The sequence below is a fragment of the Schistocerca nitens genome, chromosome 4 (assembly GCF_023898315.1).
Source record: "Schistocerca nitens isolate TAMUIC-IGC-003100 chromosome 4, iqSchNite1.1, whole genome shotgun sequence".
NCBI lineage: Eukaryota > Metazoa > Arthropoda > Insecta > Orthoptera > Acrididae > Schistocerca > Schistocerca nitens.
The window spans coordinates 304,276,998-304,298,285 of NC_064617.1; the positions used below are offsets into that span (position 1 = coordinate 304,276,998).

General features: G+C 44.2%; 2 protein-coding genes and 1 non-coding gene across 4 annotated transcripts in view; 2 read left to right on the top strand and 1 right to left on the bottom strand.

Annotated features, from left to right (window-relative positions):
• The first annotated feature begins 11,077 nt into the window (after positions 1-11,077).
• Positions 11,078-11,614, top strand: LOC126252268 (protein FAM246C-like). The gene has a single exon (XM_049953141.1). It carries the CDS (start codon positions 11,078-11,080, stop codon positions 11,612-11,614), a length of 537 nt encoding a protein of 178 aa, XP_049809098.1.
• LOC126253306 (receptor-type tyrosine-protein phosphatase N2) overlaps positions 11,564-21,288 on the top strand; it is a 449,946-nt gene continuing 440,221 nt past the window's right edge. For both annotated transcript variants that reach the window (XM_049954535.1, XM_049954536.1), the window contains exon 1: positions 11,564-11,728. In XM_049954535.1, coding sequence (XP_049810492.1) covers positions 11,647-11,728 — 82 coding nt within the window. In that variant the 5' untranslated portion in view covers positions 11,564-11,646. The remainder of the gene's footprint in view (positions 11,729-21,288) is intronic.
• Positions 12,711-12,784, bottom strand: Trnat-ugu (transfer RNA threonine (anticodon UGU)). Its single transcript has one exon. It is a non-coding gene; the product is annotated as a tRNA-Thr (tRNA).

Below are 21,288 nucleotides of genomic sequence, written 5' to 3' on the forward strand. Positions count from 1 at the left end.
TGGAATCTGTGGGTTCAGGAGGATAATAAGGAACGCCGTGCTGGATCCCAACGGCCTCGTATTGCTAGCAGTCGAGATGACAGGCATCGTAACCGCATGGCTGTAAAGTATCGTGCAGCCACGTCTCGATCCCTGAGTCAACAGATGGGGACGTTTGCAAGACAACAACCATCTGCACGAACAGTTCGACGACGTTTTCAGCAGCATGGACTATCAGCTCAGAGACCGTGGCTGCGGTTATCCTTGACAGGAGCGCCTGCGATGGTGTATTCAACGACGAATCTGGGTGCACGAATGGCAAAACGTTATTTTTTTCGGATGAATCCAGGTTCTGGTTACAGCATAATGATGGTCGCATCCGTGTTTGGCGACATCGCGGTGAATGCACATTGGAAGTGTGTATTCGTCACCGCCATACTGGCGTATCACCCGGCGTGATGGAATGGGGTGCCCTTGGCTACACGTCTCGGTCCCCTCTTGTTTGCATTGACGGCACTTTGAAAAATGACCGTCACATTTCAGATGTTTTACGACCTGTGTCTATACCCTTCATTCGATCCCTGCGAAACCCTAAATTCCAGCATGATAATGCACGGCCGCATGTTGCAGGTCCTGTACGGATCTTTCTGGATACAGAAAATGTTCGACTGCTGGCCTGGCCAGCACATTCTCCAGATCTCTCACCAATTGAAAACATCTGGTTTATGATGGCTGAGCAACTGGTTCGTCACAATGCGCCAGTCACTACTCTTGATGAACTGCGGTATCATGTTGAAGCTGCATGGACCTGTACACGCCATCCAAGCTTTGTTTGACTCAATGTCCAGGCGTATCAAGGCCGTTGTTACGGCCAGAGGTGGTTGTTCTGGGTACTGATTTCTCAGTATCTATGCACCCAAATTGAGTGAAAATGTAATCACATGTCAGTTCTAGTATAATATATTTGTCCAATGAATACCCGTTTATCATATGCATTTCTTCTTGGTGTACCAATTTTAATGGCCAGTAGTGTACATTTTCCTGTCTGCGAGGTGCGCATTCGTGTGGCGTGTCCGTTGCCTGGTTCGTCATAAGCCGTTGCCCGTTCGCCGTCGCCAGGATCGTCGTAAACGAAGCGGCCGGTTAGACGGGGAGGGGGGGGGGTGGGGGAGGGGACAGCAATCGACCAATTCCTGTGCGACCGAGGTGGCTGCCTCTGCCGCGAGCGCACCTCTGTGCGTCCTATGTGACATGACGCACTCGACTGTTTGGGATACATACTGATTGGCTGTTTCTGTGATGCCTGTGCCTGGCGCCTTCCGATGCAGCCACTAACAACGCAGTAGAGTAATGCGGTTGCCGCCCTTCCAGGCGTTAAAAACTTCAACGCAGCACCTCAAGCATGCGTAGCCGTTGCGGTATCTGGCAGCGCCACATTCACCGGATACGACGCTGTTACCGCCACGAATAGCTCACCTCCGTCAGCCACGTGACACTGGCACGATTATCTGATATATTCACTATTAGTAAATATCAATGGAACAGATCACTGAAAAGAAACGTAAATATAAAAGTAATAAATGTCGGTGCTTACCAGTGCATTGCAAAGAAGGAATGTGTTGTGCACAAATCCAATCAACTCGATAAAATATAGAAAGCAAGCGGTACATTCTTACTGTTATATTTTCTGGACTCCTTAACTGTAGACTGTGTGGTCAGCTTCTCATAGCTTGTGGGCTTGGAACTGCCAACATGACCTGAGAATTTGTTTCTAGACTCCCGGTGCATTGGCTTGGGTAAGTGAACTTGATCGGACTGCAGCCGGTTCCATTCAGAGTTGGTTGTAGTCATTAGAGACGCAGTAAGTAGGTGCTGCGGTCAGGGCTGATGGAGCACGTGTAGTAGTGGATGTGGTGCGGGAATGGTAAATAGTTCAATAATAAGAAGTGGGTTGTTGGCCGAATATTTGAACTGGTGCTTCCTGTATTAAATTTATCTAAAACTCTGAACCAAAGGGCGGCTAGAAATTGATACATTAGTCTTCATTCTCTAATTTAAAATATTACTTGTTGTTGTTATTAATTATACCGACAGGTTATACGATATATGATGTTGTTTTGGAGGGTTTGAAAGTTAAGCGGACCTCCACACGTTAGTTATTTACCAAGTCAAATTTAAACTCTGAGCTAGGAGGGTATCGCTTAAAACCATCTTTTACTGTACGTGCTAATAATTTTATAATGTATTATTTAATTGTCCCCTAGCTTGTTGGGGGGAGGGGGCGGATCGAGCACCTGTGTTACTGTAGCTACGTTACAGTATATTAAGTAAGGTCTGAAGGACGAACCACGAACTAGAGCTGGCCCCTTGGCAAATTGTATGAATCGATTAATTCATTTTGAAAAAAAAATTAATTGGGTTGAAATTAATACTCAGCTAATGGCGCCATTTGTATGTGCACCGTTAGATTTTTACGTGCAAAAGACGCGTTATACTGTGAGGTTTTTGAAGCGCGCTACTTTTCTACTTTAAACTTGTACTAATTGGTTCAAACTTCTCACGAAGGTAGATAGGGGAATAAAATCATTTTTTCTCATCCAATAATGTTCATCCGTTGTCGAAGTACGATGGTTTAAAGTCGAGCTAAATGTAACAAGTAAAATTCTTTTTTACTAGAATTTAATGCGTGGAAACGATTTAAAGGGAATCAAATAAGTAAAAAGTGCATTCTTACGATAAAATTGTAAACTCGCATTCAAAAATCTAGCTTTATTCGGATTTTACGTGCAAACTAACGTTTTTTGTGAGTCCTTTTACGCATGCCACTTCTATGTTTCAGACTTGTGCGAATCAGTTGAAATTTTACAGTGAAGTAGACAGATACATGTAATTAAAGATCGTCCTGTTGTTTTGTGAAAGCTTTATCCATTGCCTTGAATAGTGGTCCAAAGCTGCAATTAAAATGCACGTAAAATCCGGTTTTACGCGAATCGTACGTGCTGAGATGGTTTAAAGTGATACAGACGACAATAAATAAATATTCTTACGATAATTACAAGAAGAATTTGTAAAAATCTTTCATAATTGGGGTTTTAGGCGCGAAAAATCACGCGGTTACACATGAAACTGAGTTTCGTAGAAATGTCTTCTATTTTAGTGCAACATTCGGATATAATTTAAAAAACTGGTTATTATAGTTGATTATCGTTTCAAATCAGCTTTCAATTCACTACAGAGTGATAATTTCATTCTATCATTTCGTCGTTTATATGTTACATATTTTATTTACCAATGGCTTAAAATCATCGAAAAAATTTTGGACGTGCAAAACAATGAGTGCCAAAATGATACAGAATGATACACTGTCTGATCGTGCATTTAAAGCATTATCGGTGACAACGCAGAATATTAAACTAAAGAAAAAAATTGCTATAAAAGTAATTGTCAGAAAAAGGGTCACCTTATTTCTAACCAATAGTAAATGTTTACTGCATTTTCTTCCAAAACTACTATGCTATATAGTAATTAATTTAGGACAAAACAAGCTTAATTTCGTCAGTTTCAGTACAGGATTGAAAGATAGTACACTCCTGGAAATTGAAATAAGAACACCGTGAATTCATTGTCCCAGGAAGGGGAAACTTTATTGACACATTCCTGGGGTCAGATACATCACATGATCACACTGACAGAACCACAGGCACATAGACACAGGCAACAGAGCATGCACAATGTCGGCACTAGTACAGTGTATATCCACCTTTCGCAGCAATGCAGGCTGCTATTCTCCCATGGAGACGATCATAGAGATGCTGGATGTAGTCCTGTGGAACGGCTTGCCATGCCATTTCCACCTGGCGCCTCAGTTGGACCAGCGTTCGTGCTGGACGTGCAGACCGCGTGAGACGACGCTTCATCCAGTCCCAAACATGCTCAATGGGGGACAGATCCGGAGATCTTGCTGGCCAGGGTAGTTGACTTACACCTTCTAGAGCACGTTGGGTGGCACGGGATACATGCGGACGTGCATTGTCCTGTTGGAACAGCAAGTTCCCTTGCCGGTCTAGGAATGGTAGAACGATGGGTTCGATGACGGTTTGGATGTACCGTGCACTATTCAGTGTCCCCTCGACGATCACCAGTGGTGTACGGCCAGTGTAGGAGATCGCTCCCCACACCATGATGCCGGGTGTTGGCCCTGTGTGCCTCGGTCGTATGCAGTCCTGATTGTGGCGCTCACCTGCACGGCGCCAAACACGCATACGACCATCATTGGCACCAAGGCAGAAACGACTCTCATCGCTGAAGACGACACGTCTCCATTCGTCCCTCCATTCACGCCTGACGCGACACCACTGGAGGCGGGCTGCACGATGTTGGGGCGTGAGTGGAAGACGGGACCGTAGCCCAGCTTCATGGAGACGGTTGCGAATGGTCCTCGCCGATACCCCAGGAGCAACAGTGTCCCTAATTTGCTGGGAAGTGGCGGTGCGGTCCCCTACGGCACTGCGTAGGATCCTACGGTCTTGGCGTGCATCCGTGCGTCGCTGCGGTCCGGTCCCAGGTCGACGGGCACGTGCACCTTCCGCCGACCACTGGCGACAACATCGATGTACTGTGGAGACCTCACGCCCCACGTGTTGAGCAATTCGGCGGTACGTCCACCCGGCCTCCCGCATGCCCACTATCCGCCCTCGCTCAAAGTCCGTCAACTGCACATACGGTTCACGTCCACGCTGTCGCAGCATGCTACCAGTGTTAAAGACTGCGATGGAGCTCCGTATGCCACGGCAAACTGGCTGACACTGACGGCGGCGGTGCACAAATGCTGCGCAGCTAGCGCCATTCGACGGCCAACACCGCGGTTCCTGGTGTGTCCGCTGTGCCGTGCGTGTGATCATTGCTTGTACAGCCCTCTCGCAGTGTCCGGAGCAAGTATGGTGGGTCTGACACACCGGTGTCAATGTGTTCTTTTTTCCATTTCCAGGAGTGTATTTTGTCGTGCTTACATTGTTTTGCAGTTCTTTTGCTTATTACAGCCAATTATACTCATACTTAATTAGGACAGGCTGTCGCAATATTTCGCGCCAAAACTAATCATGTGAATTTTTCCAGCGGCAGTTCCTTAATTTTAAGTTTTTACTGTTGCATACTTTAAATGAATAATGACAGGAATTTTAATATAAGAGATAATAACAAGATGTATGCTTTCCAATAGTTTACTATTTTTTGCGCGATTTGTTCAGCTTGCAGTATACTAAGCTTTTAAGTAAGTATATCTGTGTAATAGGGTCGTTTAGTAAGTGGTCATTTAGTAAGTGTGCCTAGATAATATAAACTATTTATACATGTTACTAACAAAAACATCGCATTGTTTGCTATGGTATTTGTGGTTATTTTCATATGTTTACGTATACGGTCTCATGCGTATACGAATAAATTGTGTGTAAATGCAAAACAAAAAATAACAACAATAATACAATGAACATTAAAAAATATAAAACAAAATAAAAATTAAACAAAAAATATGAAAAAAATTTAAAATAAAACAAAAACCTCCCGCGGGCATACGACCTTGACGCGGTTGTGAGGCTTGTTCGCTCTGAGGACACAGTAGGCTATACTGGACAGTTTCAACCATATCAGGCAGGCAACCGTGGAAGGGCCAGGCTAACGGTGCCCAAGTAAAGCATCATGGCTCGAAAGACAATAAAAGAAACCTATACCGGATGAGTCGCCGCCCGAGTCAACAAACATCTGTATCGGTCGCAAGTCACGGCTGTCTATAGTCAGAATCATGGTAGAGTAAAAGTTGGGAACAGAATTAAAAACGCTCCTATCACAGCACAAAAATGCTAATATGTCCTGGGCAGAGTTAGAGATGTAAAAGAAGGGAACTAGCTTTCCGACTAATCTGGCAGCTTCACATTTAACCGAAAATATCTTGATATATTCGTCCTTCTTTACGAGTTAGCCCTAATGCTCTAGTGCAATGAGCTCTCTTGGCTGCAAGATGTTGGCACATCTGCATCTTACAATTTACAGGCTAAAGTCCGTCATCCTATGCCCAAAATCCAGAAGATTCGCCAGCCATAGTAAACAATGTAGAGTGAGTCTTATTAAGGTTTAAAAACCTCGAAGCGATTTAGATTACACTAAGACAGGTAATTTAATATAAGACACATGGGGTCGCATATGTCGGAAAATACCTCAAAAGTGGATGACAAATGTTGAACATCGGACGTCGCCGATGACATACCTCGTCGCAAAACCAGCGGTTGAACCTATGAGTCTGTCGCATCTGATCCTCCCAAAAGAAGTCAAGTATTTAAGTCGGTATTGGTTCTGGTCCCACGTGCACGCCTTTAGCAAGTGGAGCTTAGGTGTCGAGTCTTGCGCCTGGCAGGAAGTACTTTTTTCATTGTGTTAAACAATCATGTGCTTACATTATGTTTTATTATTTTCTTTACCGGTCTTACAGTCTCCGCTGGCTTATAAAAAAGTGCAGAACAACAAACATCTACAGTATTGCGTCACAAGTAAATAAGCTTTCGAACTGCCTCGTTACCAGTAAACGAACTAGTCTTCTTTACTAAATAGTGTCTGTAGCGAGGACAATAATTTTGTAGCTTCTACGTTTACAAAAGATCGCATTTACAAAAGGTGTTCGAAATTTCCACGTTTGCTCGAATGCAAGTATTGCATCGCTTAATCATCCCCTCACGCCCACGTGAAACCACTGCTCATCTGGTGACGTCACACGATCAACGTTTCTCATCCATTTTTGAGGTACTTCCCGAAATTTGTGACTCCATGTGTCTTGCATGCAATTACTTGTCTCAGCGTCATCTCTTCGGTTCGAGGGTTTTTAAATGTTAATAAGAATCACCATGTATAAATAATATCGTATGGATGGAGAGCATATACGTAATAGGCAAAAACGTTTCTCTGGGAGAATAAAATTTCTGTGGTTGAATTTGTTCCTGGAGGATGCTAAAACAATTTTTTTTATTTCTGGGAGGTGGGGGGGGGCCTTGATATTTTTCCTCAGGGGATCATTTCTCCCCACAAATCCACCCAATATGGTGAGGGTTGAAAGAAAAAACAGACACAAATTTATGTGCTTCTAGAGAGTGGGACGAATGTACAATAGGGCATACTCGAGAACTGGGAAGCATCTATAATAAGAAGTATCCCAGAGTAAGGATACTTGCATCTTAAACTTATAACGAAACATTGTGTCATATTGGACGACACGACAAATGCCATGTTGGATGACGTGATGGCATATGCCATGTTATACGATATGGAATCATGTATAATATTACTTTACTTGACATAAAACATTACATTACATGACATTACATTAGATAACAAGTGAAAAAGCACTCATATTACAAGATGTTTTTATTTATGTGTGTTTGAAGCTGCCAGACAATTCGAAAACGTGTTTCCTTATTTTATTCCCTGTCTCTGCCCTGGACATATGAGCCCTTTTTGTGTTACTATAGGAACATTTTTCATTCTAGTTAAGATATGAAATATTTTAATTAAGTGGGTAGAAGGAATTTTTCTGTCACACATATGAGGGCTTAGTGGGTCTACGGATTGCATCATTTTGTCTTAGTCAAATCCTAATGTGGTTTGTTTTGCTGATCATCATAGTATCCACTGCGTATAACATTTTTTCAGTGGTTGCCTGACTGTAATCAGTGAAGGAATATTCATTCTAAGGAGTAAAACAAGTCATTCATAGTAAACTGCCTAATGATGAATTGTTGTGACAGAAAATTATTTTAATTTTGTTTTAAGTAAGATATGCGAAACAAATATTCTGCATTTTATTAATCCATTTCTTCCTCCCACTAGGGACCTATAGCACAACTTGTTTAACAAACACTATTAAGAAATATAGGACACATGAAAATTAAATTGTGTTTTTGCAGATATACACAAGCAGTAATAATAATGATGTTGCTGCTGTGGTATGGATAATATTTTACTTATGGTGTATTAAAGTGGCTGTGTTTGTGTGGGATGATGAGTGCTTCAGTGGAGCCCTATCAAAGTGCAGCAAGCAACTAACTGTTATTGAAGGAGGAGGATCAAGGAGGTAAGAAACTAATGGATACGTGAGATGGAAGGAAGGATGCACCTCAGGAAAAACTTCCATCATTAGGTAGTGGAAGTCTCATGTAGTTCCGAAAGGGGAGGATGTACAAGGCGTTAAGTTGCGCGGAAGGTGGAAAATAGGTGTAGTGGCCCAGTAGGGTTCGTCGTCTGGTGATATGTGGTTAGCATATTAAGTGCAGGATCTGGGTTTTCTGATTAGAGTATCAGAAGGTGCTACAAGAAGAGAAGGTATGGGAAATGGATGAGTTGGTATCGTATTATTTATTAATAGAGAGGAGTGTTTATAAAACTATGGGTAGCCCAAGTAGTGTTCAGGTGTAGTGCAAGAGTCTCGAGTAATATTTCTTGCTGTAGTACTGTTGTCGGATGTAAACAGAAAAAAGTTTTATGGTAAACGAGGTGCATGTTTTGCTATTTGCGAAGTGCAGGAAAATAAATAAGCTCTTGGTGGGACACAGATATTTCCTCGACAACACTGTGTACGAGGCAGACGTTCTGGGGATGAAAATTTGTGCCATTAGAAATACATTGAGCTGGATGAGATATATCGTGTCGAACGTCTTTTGGCCGGCGTAGTACAGCAACTCGACGTGGCATGGGCTCAGCAAGTAACTAGATGTTTCCTGCAGAAATATTAAGCCGAGCTCCCTCTTAATTAAGTTACCAGTACAGGACTGTGCATGAACTGTCCTCTCGATTATGTCCGACAAATGTTCGATGAGATTCATGTCGGGCGATCTGGAGGAGCAAACCATTCGGACAAACTGTCCAAAATGATCATCAAACCAGTCACGAACGACTGTGGCCCTGTGGGATGGTGCATTGTCATCCGTAAAAATTCCATCGTTGTTAAGAACATGAAGTCCATAAATGGAATGGCTGCATATGGTCTCCAAGTAGCCGAACATAACCAATTCTAGTCAATGATCGGTTCAGTTGGATCAGAGGACCCACTCCATTCCACGTATACACAACCCACACCATTATGGAACCACTACCAGTTTGCACAGTGCCTTGTTGATAACTTCGTGGGGTCTGCGACACACTCGAACCCAACCATCAGCTTTTACCATCTGGAATCGGGACTCACCTGACCAGGCCACGGTTTTCCAGTCCCAGTCGTCTAGGGTCCAACCGATACGGTCAAGAGCCCAGGAGAGACGCTGCAGTCGATGTCGTGGTGCTAGGTAAGGCACACACTTCGGCCACCTGCAGCCGTAGCCCATTAAAGCCAAATTTCACTGCACTGACCTAACGGATACGCAGATATCTGCGGTTATGTCACGCAGTGTTGCTTGTCTGTTAGCACTGACTACTCTAGGAAAAAGCTGTTTCTCTCGGTCGTTAAGTGAAGGCTGTCGGCCACTGCATTGTCTGTGGTAAGAGGTAATGCCTAAAATTTCGTATTCTCGGAAATTCTTGACACAGTGGATCTGGGAATACTGATTTCTCTAACGATTTTCCGAAATGAAATGTCCCATTTGTCTAGTTCCGACTACCATTCCGCGTTCAGCGTGTGTTAATTTAGATGCGATATCGCAAAAAAATGGCTCTGAGCACTATGGGACATAACTTCTGAGGTCATCGGTCCCCTAGAACTTAGAACTACTTAAACCTAACTAACCCAAGGACATAACACACATCCATGCCCGAGGCAGGATTCGAACCTGCGACATTAGCGGTCGCGCGGTTCCAGACTGTAGCGCCTACAACCGCTCGGCCACTCAAGCCGGTATACGATAATGCAGTGCCCGTGTTATTCTGATTACGATGCGAAGTTCCTTTGGAGATGCATGCATGCATGTAGACGCGTGGTTGACGACATATGGAAGTTTGGATCCGGCTGTGAGTCCTGCACGGATAGCTAAATGGTAAGGCGACCGCTCGCGCGTTCGAGTCCCGGTTCGGCACAAATTTTCACTGTCGTCATTCCATTGTACAGCTGATGGTAGTCCTTGTTCGCAATTGCGAATTCATTTGATCTGTTAATTTCCGTCATGCTGCCATAATCACGTCGAAAGCCTTTTCACATGAATCACGTGAGTACAAATGACAGCTCCGCTAATGCACTGCCCTTGTGTAAGCGATACTACCGCCATGTGTGTATGTGCATATCGCTATCCCATGAGTTTTGTCACCTGATTCTATTCAGACTGGGTACCAGCGTTGAAGAGATGCTCATAAGGTGCGCATACCCGCCTTGTACTGCTGCTGTGGGTACGGTCTGCACAGCGAACAAACAACCGTAACGAAAAAAATGGCTCTGAGCACTATGGGACTTAAATCCTAACCTAAGGACATCACACACATCCATGCATGAGGCAGGATTCGAACCTGCAACCGCGGCAGCAGCGCGGTTCCGAACTGAAGGGCGAAGAACCGCACGGCCACAGCGAAGCAACCGAAACGGGTACAGCAAAGTTGGCCCGGTTGTTCACAGGTCTGCCACATACAATCATCTGCAGGGCATCGCCTCGCTGTTGCTCTAGCACAATGGAAGCTGACAAGAGGGCTATCAATTCTCACGCCCCTCTTTCGCTGCATGAACTACAGTGGGCGTTAAAAAATTACTAATCAACTCAGCGAGATATTGTCGTTTGTTAATGGAAAGCAGACTACAGATGGTCGCTCAACAAGTGTTCTGGCGCCGTGCAAGAGTCTGCAAGTAGTGTTTCATGTAGGGCTGCCTTTGCACGCAAACGGGACGCAGTTGGTGGTAGACGAGGCGTGTATTCTGGCGAGTGTTTGCTGCGCCACGGAGAAAATAAGACGAAAACTCGTGGTGGGGCAGACAGAGAGATTCATTCCGCAGCGCCGGCGTCCAGGGAGGCGAGGTCCCATTCGACGGTGGCGGCCGACAGGGAGCTCAACAAGTGTTCGCGCGATCAATAGCGCCACTAGCACCGTTACAGTGGGCGACAGCGGTGGCTGCGGGGGGGTGGCACAATCGTTATTGCAATAGGTCATGGGGAGGACGCGGCCGGGGGGCGCGGTGACGTCAGGCGGCCGCCATGTTGCCTCCAGCTGCGGCCGGGTAGGGGCGGGGAGGGGAGGGGAGGGGAGCGATAACGGGCAGCGAGCGCCTGCCGCGCGCTCTGCCGTGCGCCCGAGCGGCCGTCGTTCTCCGTACTACCGCCGCCCTGCGCGAAGGGCCGAGCGAGCCACTGCGCAAGCGCACCGGAGCGTCGCGTGGGCGTCGTCCCCGGGCTTTAACGAAGGGCGCGCGCCCCGGCAGCGTCGCCCGCGCACTCTCGCTCCGTCTCGATCCCGCAGCCGCCCACCGCGTCCGACCGTCTCTGTCGACGTGCGCACGCCCCTCCGCGGCCAGGTAGCTCGGCCAGTATCGATCGGTGCGGGCCGTCCGGGGGCCGGAGTGCCGCCCACGCCGGCGGAGGGCGCTCGGGGTACCTGTTGGCAGCGTCGGCGTCGGCGCAGACGGCGCGCGGGGCTGCAGCCGCCGCCACAGCGTGGCGGTGCGCGCCGGCTGGCCGCGGGGCGCTGAGTCCTGCTCAGCACGCCGCCGGCAGCCACACCATGGCGGCTCAGAGGCGCGCTCTCGCGCTCTTGGCCGTGCTCGCGCTGTTCGCGGCCACCTGCGAGGCCCGCGGCTTCATCGGTAAGTACCGGCGGCCCGCCACCACGCCGCCGCCCGGCACGCTCGCCGCTCGATAACGCACGGGGCAGCACGCAGCTCGTGCCAGCACGCTCGTTCGCTAACATCTGTTTCGCCTCTGCTTCGTTCAGAGCCTGTTTTCGTAACAATTTCATTACTAAAGTAACATTATGTGTAAGCCGTCGTTGACAGCTGTAAGATACTTGAGTAACTTGAAGAATTTCATAGTCTGTTCAACAGCTGAACGTTTTTCTTTTTGTTATTAGACAACCGATTGCGGTCTATAGCTCAGCTGTTTATGTTGCCCAAGGACTGTAGACTGGAATCGGTTGCTGAACAATAAACAAAAAACAAGTGCAGTTGTCCTACGTATACTAAAATTACTTCAAGAGTAAAGCTTTTGCAGCAATCATATATCTTTACTCTCTTTTTCCAGTGTTCCAGTGTTTTCAGATATGATTTTCTCCCTCTCTCTTTCTGTGTGTGTGTGTGTGTGTGTGTGTGTGTGTGTGTGTGTGTGTGCTTGCGTGCGCGTGTGTGTGTGTGCTTGCGTGCGCGTGTGCTGTTTTGCGCTTTCTTCCTTCGCAGTCGTCTTTTTATATGGTCCAGATATTGTACCTCGTACATCAGTCAGAATTTCGCACACAGATGCAACGTATCAGGACGGGATTCGAATCCTGTTCCTTCGGAATGCGATTTGAGTGCCTCAGCCACAGCGTCACCTCATCCGCATTAAGGTGCCCATCAGACAGACGCATTACGACCGCATGCCCTCACTCCATGAAATCCTGCGGATAGCTTTGAAATTTATTAATTTTGTTAGTCATTATATATATACTAAGATGGTATCTGTTCTTTTGGGCATGTCTGAAAGAACAGATACCATCGGTGACCATGCAGCTCGTTAGAATGAAATTACAACTAAAGAACACCCTTAGCTGCTTACAGGCGTTGACATACGTCAATGGGGACAGATGAAAATGTGTGCCCCGACCGGGACTCGAACCCGGGATCTCCTGCTTACATGGCAGACGCTCTATCCACCTGAGCCACCGAGGACACAGAGGATAGCGCGACTGCAGGTAAGGTATTTAGGCACGCCCGAACAACAAAAAATCATGTTTTACAACTATCTCCCAGATAATCATATTTGCTTTTACAACGGAGAATTATCATGTCGAGAGAATATCTGAATATGAAATATTGTAGTAAATTAAAAATGGCATAAACACATGTGTTCACTTAGCCAACAACATGAACTAATGTGCAGAGATCCAAACCAAGACAAACTACTTGAGGTCATCTATGAGCTCCACCCAAATTTACTGTTGTCATAACATTACAAGATAATATCGACATGCGTCTTTAACATTTTCCCGCCGCTACTTTCGTACTGAGTCGTGTACAATTACACATCACTCCATACAATATTATCTAGATCAATGACAGCTATTTGCGACACTAAAATGCGTCGTATACTCATTTTTGTGACCAGTACTTCCTGGATACCATGGTAAGGCATTTTATGTATGTTTATACACCATGACGTCACACAGAGAGAAAGACATTTCGTTTAATAGTGTACTAGCGTAGGATGTTAGGAAATGTACCTGACCAATACCTAGGACTCGTACAGGACGCCAAGTGGATAATGCTACGAACGTGCATCCACGTCTGATACTTTTACGTGCTACAAAAAATCACTTTGTACAACAATTTATTACTCTCTACTACCGCAGCAGCAACGTATTCGCGATATACCTGCTCTTGATTATGTGTGGTTTATTGGGTGCACTACCAAATCAATAATATTTGCTGATACACTTCAAACATAATTGTGTTTTTGTCTTACAGAGACATGTGTTGTGTGGTTCCCATCTCTGTTACGAATGCAAGGCAGCCCGTCTAGATCCTCGATAGTAACGTTTCTGTACTTTCCTGTCCTCTCAGTCGATAAGGCAGATCTATTAAGGTTTATATGCAGGTGTCTCCTGACGGAGATCGTAAAACGTTGTCGATCGTGAAAAACTGGATAAAGAAGAAACGATTTACTTCTGTCGGTGAAACACCTTTGGATGTAAAAACAAAACTCGTCATTTCTGTACTCGGTGTGTTTACGTGATCCTAGAACCGTGAAGGCCGAAGACAGGGAATCATTTATGTCAGTAATATAACTGTCGCAATTGCTTTTATTTAAATACCATTACGTTATTACCTCAATTTTAGAGGATTGTCAGTTTCTGCCAATTTCCTGAGAACGATTAATAAGGGAACGTAAAGATTTTGAGTGGCCGCTTGGGATGCTAAAATCTCTTTTCTTCTCCATTTTCATATTATTCGGAGATTAACGCCCAGTAAAAATATGGAAGTTTTTCTTTATCTTTCATTAATACTCGTAGAATACCTTCTTATTTTTACATCCATCTAATACGTCATGCGCTGTTCACATGAATTTAAGTGCCAACAAAAATTAAATCGTACAATCAGCATAAAAAAAATCATCGTGTAACAGTTACCTGCACAATTCTTATGGAGCAAGCAGTGGACAAGTTATTACTAAATGTATCATTTATGCGAGGGCGTTCAATAAGTAATGCAAAACTTTTTTGCTAAAGCAGGTTGGGTCCCAATACACCACATTATTCCTCACTCTTTTGACTACAAAACCCTGTTTTTCAACATAATCACGACCTTAGGCCACCAACTGGGAGGGCGTGTATGTCCGCATGGTACCACTTTACTGGTCGACGTCGGACCCAAAGTCTTGTTGCGTCAATAACATTCCATCGTTCACGTACTGCTTCTCGCAGAGTGCAGTCTTGGGCCAAACAGATGGAAGTCGGAAGGTGTGAGATCCGGGCTGTAGAATGGCTGAGGAAGAACTGAGACGTCCAGCGACTCGTCGTGCTTTTGTTCACTACCAGGTCTCCGTAGACATTCTACAACGCCTGTGAATATCTGCGATGTCCTGGTTTTCCGCCAAAAGAAACTCAGCGACAGCTCTCTACTTGGAACGCACGTCTGTTACAGACGCCATTTTGAAGGCTGTGTATAGCGGCGCCACCTATCGGAACTTCATGAAACTATAGGGGCTGAAGAGGGACTAATCCATGATGTCCCACAGCAAATTCTGCATTTCTTCTTTTCAACCCAAATTAGCCCGGAAAAAAAGTGTTACGTTACTCACTGAACGCCCTACGTTACTTTATCTTCACTGACCGTGAGCGTGATAGATACATCGAATCGTTACAATTATTCCTGGATCCTACCCTCAAACATCCGTGTAATTTTCAACTTTTTAAGAGATTTTACACGTCTTTTCTGACTCAATAAAGAAAAAAAAGTTTGAAGTTCCACAATTTTCCGCTATTTTACCATTTAAGTCACCGATTTTATCGCCTGCTTTTATTATTTATTAGCTTCATCTTTTTAAAACAAATTCTGTAGGCTGAAGAGCGGCGTACTAAGCTGCTGACAGCCCGCCCCCTTCGGGGGAAATCGAAACTCAATAAAGAAAACAAAAAAGTCTTTTCTGAAATGTGTATCAGTTCGTTTTTTTTAGAAATTTTATATACTCGCTCGAGAAGTCACCCAGAATGCCCTTTGCATACTTACAGCGTTAGTCCACCCACATACTAATTCAAAACATTGTGTAAGATTCCGGTAGTACAGTTTTGCTTTGAAGATTTCTAACGCAAAAACTTCTAAAGAGACAAAAATAGCGTTGGAAACGTCTTCGCCGAATCCTGCAGTACAAATGCATAACAAAATAATTTTTTTCCACCTGTAACTGTGTTACTAATCATGCCACAATCATGACATTTGAGCTCCATGTAGGATCTGACTAACATAAAAGAGACTTTAAAAATTGTAAATTTTATATTTCTTTTGTCTCATCATTAGTGTTTTTTCGCTTCGTCTTCAGCAAGTTAAAATACCGGGTGATCAAAAAGTCAGTATAAATTTGAAAACTTAATAAACCACAGAATAATGTAGATAGAGAAGTAAAAATTGGCACACATGCTTGGACTGACATGGGACTTTATTAGAACAAAAAAAAAAGGTTCACAAAATGTCCGACAGATGACGCTGGACAGCAAAACGTCAGTGACTGCGCATGACAATCGGGTATAAAAGGAGCTGTAATGAAAGAGAGAATCCCTCCATCTCTACACCTGACATCTCCTTTCCCAAGGTGGCTTCCATCAACTCCCCCTCCCAGATGATGCCCTCTCTCCCTCCATTTATCCCTCCTATCAACTCTGATCCTCACTCCCCCTCCTTTCCTCTGTCCTTTCCCTGGGCTCCCTCTTCCCCCCTTCCGTCCTGTTTTCTCCCCACTAAACCTCTCCCTACCTCCCTTCTCTCCCCCCCCCCCCCGAGTCCTTTGGTATTCCCCTCCTATGCCTATCCCACTCCCTGTCGCGTCTGCCCAGCGCCCCCCACCCCTCTTATGGGTCCTCATCCTCCATCAGCTCCTTGGTAAGAATGTCTTTCACGAGTAATGTTGGGGTGGGACATTACGAATGTAGTGTGTGGACATACAAGGTGAGAATGTGGGTCTCGCGGGAGGCGTGCGCGAGATAGTCAAATGGCTCTGAGCACTATGGGACTCAACTTCTCAGGTCATTAGTCCCCTAGAACTTAGAACTAGTTAAACCTAACTAACCTAAGGACATCACACACATCCATGCCCGAGGCAGGATTCGAACCCGCGACCGTAGCGGTCCCGCGGTTCCAGACTGCAGCGCCTAGAACCGCACGGCCACTTCGGCCGGCCGAGATAGTCACTGCAGTCGCACTATCCTCTGTGGCCTCGGTGGCTCAGATGGATGGCATAGAAAATAAAGTTTCCGGCACGGGAGCTCAGCGTGTTCGGTCAGAGGGTTAGCTGCTCTTTCTAATAAAAAAAAAAAAACTGAGTTAACTGATCAACGACGAACTTCAACGGGTGTCTTACGATGTCCGCCCCGAGCAGATGCAACGGACGAAAGCGAACAAAATGAGATTAAATGGTTCAAATGGCTCTGAGCACTATGGGACTCAACTGCTGAGGTCATAAGTCCCCTAGAACTTAGAACTACGTAAACCTAACCAACCTAAAGACATCACACACATCCATGCCCGAGGCAGGATTCGAACCCGCGACCGTAGCGGTCGCGCGGTTCCAGACTGTAGCGCCAGAACCGCTCAGCCACCAGCGGCCGGCAAAATGAGATTAAAAAAAATTAAAAAAAAGAAATGGATAGAGCGGGTGCCATGTAAGCAGGAGATCCCGGTTTCGAGTCCCAGTCGGGGCACACATTTTCACCTCTCCCCGTTGATATACATCAACGTCCATCAGCAACTGAATGTATTAATGTAATTCTAATTTGATTTAGATTTAGAGAACGATGGCGGGGAGATGTCAACAAACATATATCTCGCTGTAAACTTTTCCTTTCCAAGTAGCCTCAGGAGTATACAAACAAGGCACTATACATCGGAAGCATTTCTAAGAAGCTGAAACGTAAGTGCGTTTTGAGCTCTTGTCAGGAAGTCAAAGAGTCCAAGTTTATTGCAGTAGTAATTTAATCTCAAGTCGTCGTTATCATTAATGGCATAGAAAATAAAGTACATAATTTTGATTGTCACAGTCGGCTGCTAAATCCGAATTTGACGTTGTTTCATGTAATCAAGAAATAAATCAATTTTCTTACTTTTTGAAGACATCACTGAAGCTAATTTTGCTTGCTGTTCTATAAATCACCGACATCCTACTGTACCACAGAGCACCCGCAAGCTCAACAATATAAAACATCGTTATAGTAATGTTTTCTTTTTTATAAAATGTTATATTCAATCTTTTATAGCGATAGTAATTCTAAATACTGTCCACTTACATTACTAATTTTTATTTTTAATTACATAAAACGCAATCTCAGAGTTTCATCCACTGATTATGGTATAATTTAAAAAGTAAAGTAACAATAACTATAACTAAGAAAAATATTCAGAAGCTGTCAGACTAGCACATTTCCAATGACGCTGCTCATTTCAACCGATATCTCAGAATTGGTAGTCGCCTGCCTCTCAAGTGCTTCTCCACTGATCTGAGGAGACGAGTGGCAGATCAGCTCTCATCAGTCATCAGTAGACTTGATTTTCTGCAGCACTCGAAGATACTGGACCATCCTACAGCTCCGACCACGTAACAAGTAAGTTCCATCTCTTTCAGGTGAGAAGACGTTTGGGTAGAAGACGATTCTCCGCCTATAGAGACGTCCATCATACGGCCATGACGAGACAACAAGTTCCTTTTTTGCAAATATCGATGTACTGTTTATCAGTGGAACAGATCATTGGAAAGAAATACGCACTGAAGACGTTTAAAAGTAATGAGCACCAGCGGTTACCAGTGTGTCGATAACTGCCTAAAGAATATACTTTCCGAACAGACCTTGTGTTAACGTGAATCGTCTTTGTTATGCAGCGGAGGTTTGAGCGTACCGACTTGTAAGAGTACAGATACGTTGGTTAATATTTCATGGGTTTTGTGAAAGACCTGTACTTTTAGCAGTTAGTATAATTGAGTAATCGTTCATAATTGGCGTTCAGTTAAGTTTACGCAGCATTATTAGCGTCAGTTAAGGTGCTGAGACGATTCAGTGCTTGTTGGGAGTTTGGTTTTTATGTTCGACGTGCACCTGGGGCGTCGTGCGGCGGCGAAAGACACCCTTTTCATGAGTTTCAATCATCGCAAGTACTCGATCAGTGTCTGCAGTCCCGTACGTCGCTTTATGGACCTCCTACCTGGCGAATTTCCATGGTTTTTGTCAACTCAGATCTTTAGAATGTAGAACGAAGAAAAGAGAAGACTCTGACGACAGAAATTTGTCAGAGAAGATGTTCTTGTGAAACGACTGAATTGTAATTTGAGTTGCAAATTGCGCTGAGGTTTGGTCAACAAAGCAGGTTGTGTCCAGAGTTCATAGCCTGTTGTTCTTCATAGTAAAAGTAGCTTTACATGAAGAACGGCTCGAAGAAGTGGACGTTCCGTTTGATACAAGATAAAAGCATACTTCAAGGTGGCAGACAATTTCGCAGACTTTTATGAACGCATAGGGGTTTTTACACACAAATGTATATCTACTAAAATTTAAGTTTAGGCATGAAAAATCCGAAACGTGATTTTTGGTATGTCTGAATTTTTATGATGATATTGGGCCTTTTTTCTAGTTTAGCTATAGGTGGATACAATATAATGACCAAATGTTAAATGACAAGTTTAATGACTGCCTTAAAAACAGCCTTCATACTAAACGCCAATGAACTTACAAAAGGACGGTTGCAGCGACAAACCTTCAACTTACTTGCGGATGAAATTTCCCACAGATGTTTTTATCAGGCCACCGGTAAACGTTAGGAAATTCAACGTCATCGTTAGGGCTACAACATGCTTGTTAGAGAAATTCGTTGCTGAAGTAAGTGAAGAATCGACGATGAAGCTGTAGTATGAAATATACCATATCTTGTTATTAAGGCAGTAAAAGCAATGCGTCTCAAACTTTTCAGTCACCTTACCCCCTATGACGGCGAATAAAAACTACTATCTGGCATTAGTATGTATTTTTGTTTGAAATACTATATTTCTCAAAGTCCTCGTACGTACAGATAAGAAGTGATAAGATATTTACCCTACGACGCACTTACATTACACAATGAAACATAACCTATTTGTGAGACATACATCATTATCCTCACAGCCATATAGAATATGGCAACCGATAACAGCAAAAATCAGATATGGGTCAAAGTATATATCCATGAATATTTAATGCTTTTCGCTCTAAAAATAGAGGTGTAAATACCACATCATATTAACATTGAACTGCGTAATATCGTATGTTCAGACGTTAGGTTCTACTACGTCTTCCTTACTTATGTAATTACAAGATGCTATATTTGACACTGCTCTGTAGATTGTGACATGCGACTGAGATACTGATGCATATAATAGAATTTTCAACAGAACAAAAGTATGTGTGGCATGTATTTGACAATTTGTGTTTGGATGCAAGTAAAACCATCTCTTTCAGGGCATGTGTATTATGATCTTACCTATAACTTTTTTTTAACACCAAGCTGCTTGAAATGAAAGTTTTCTAATTGTGAATGGTATAAAGTATTTATTTAAATAAACATGAGCTTAATACAGGAAAAAAAAACTTTGTACAAGAAATTTAATGTGGATAAAGATCCGGACATAAACCAGAGAATCCATATGTTTTACGCTTACGCATTGTGACGGATTTGGAGAATGAAAATCTCCCTTGTAAAAATGATCATGGCTTCCAAAAACGGAGATCTTTCGAGATTCAGTTCGCTCTGTTCGTTCATGAGACCCATACAGCCGTAGACAACGGTTGGTGCCTTGACTTGCGGAATGCATTCGATGTACACTTTCGCATTATCGTTTAACGCACTAAACATTGGTTTACCAAGTATCGAGACAGATTTTGAGTTCTCAGAAAATAGATCTCAATATGTTGTTCTCAATGGGATGAATGTATTGGATGTAAAGGTACGTTCAGGGGTTCTCCAAGGTTTCGGGAGCCCCGTGAGGCTGTTCGCAACGGTACCGTTATCTATTAGAATATTACTAAGTCAGAATACGGCAGTCAAATGCAGGAAAATCTGCAAAGGATCGACGAATGATGGCAGGGACAAGCAGATCTTGAATGTGAGTGGATGTAACATACTGCACATAAATTGGCACAGAAATCCATTACTGTTCACGACGCTACTGGTGATAAATGACTAGGAGCAGTAACTACAGTATAATACCTAGGAGCAGTCGTCTAGAGCGATCTAACTTGGAATAAACACATCAAACTGCCTGTAGGAAAAACAGACGCCAGTTTGAAATTCATGAAAAGAATCTTAAGCAAATGTAATTTATCCAGGAGGCTGCTTACCTAACTACTCGTTCGACCGATTCTTGGATAATGCTCATGAGTATAGTAGCCTTACGAGGACGGGTTAATAGGCAAGAGAGAATAGACCAAACGAAAAGCTTTCGCCATGGCATCGTTTAGAAACTGCGATAACGTTGCGGAGACATCCAACAATTTGCAGTGGTAACCGCTGCAAGAGAGGCCTTGTGCATTACGGAGAGGTTTACCGAGCGACGGGGCGCAGTGGTTAGCTCACTGGACTCGCATTCGGAAGGACAACGGTTCAAACCTGCGTCCGGCCACCCTGATTTAGGTTTTCTGTGTTTTCCCTAAATCGCTTCAGGCAAATGCCGGGATAGTGCCTAGGAAAGAACATAGTCAACTTTCTTCCCCACCATTCCCTAATCAGAGCTTGTGCCCCGACTCTAATAACCCCGTTGTCGACGGGACCTAAAACACCAATCTTCTCCCTCGTACTGTAGAAATTCCGAGATCGTATGTTCTTAGAACGGCCTGTGATGAGAACGACGAGAATGTCTGAAAAATTAGAGCTCATACGGAGTCTTGAAAACAAGCGTCCGTCCCATGCAGCTTTTGCGAACAGAACAGGGAACAGGGGTAACGATT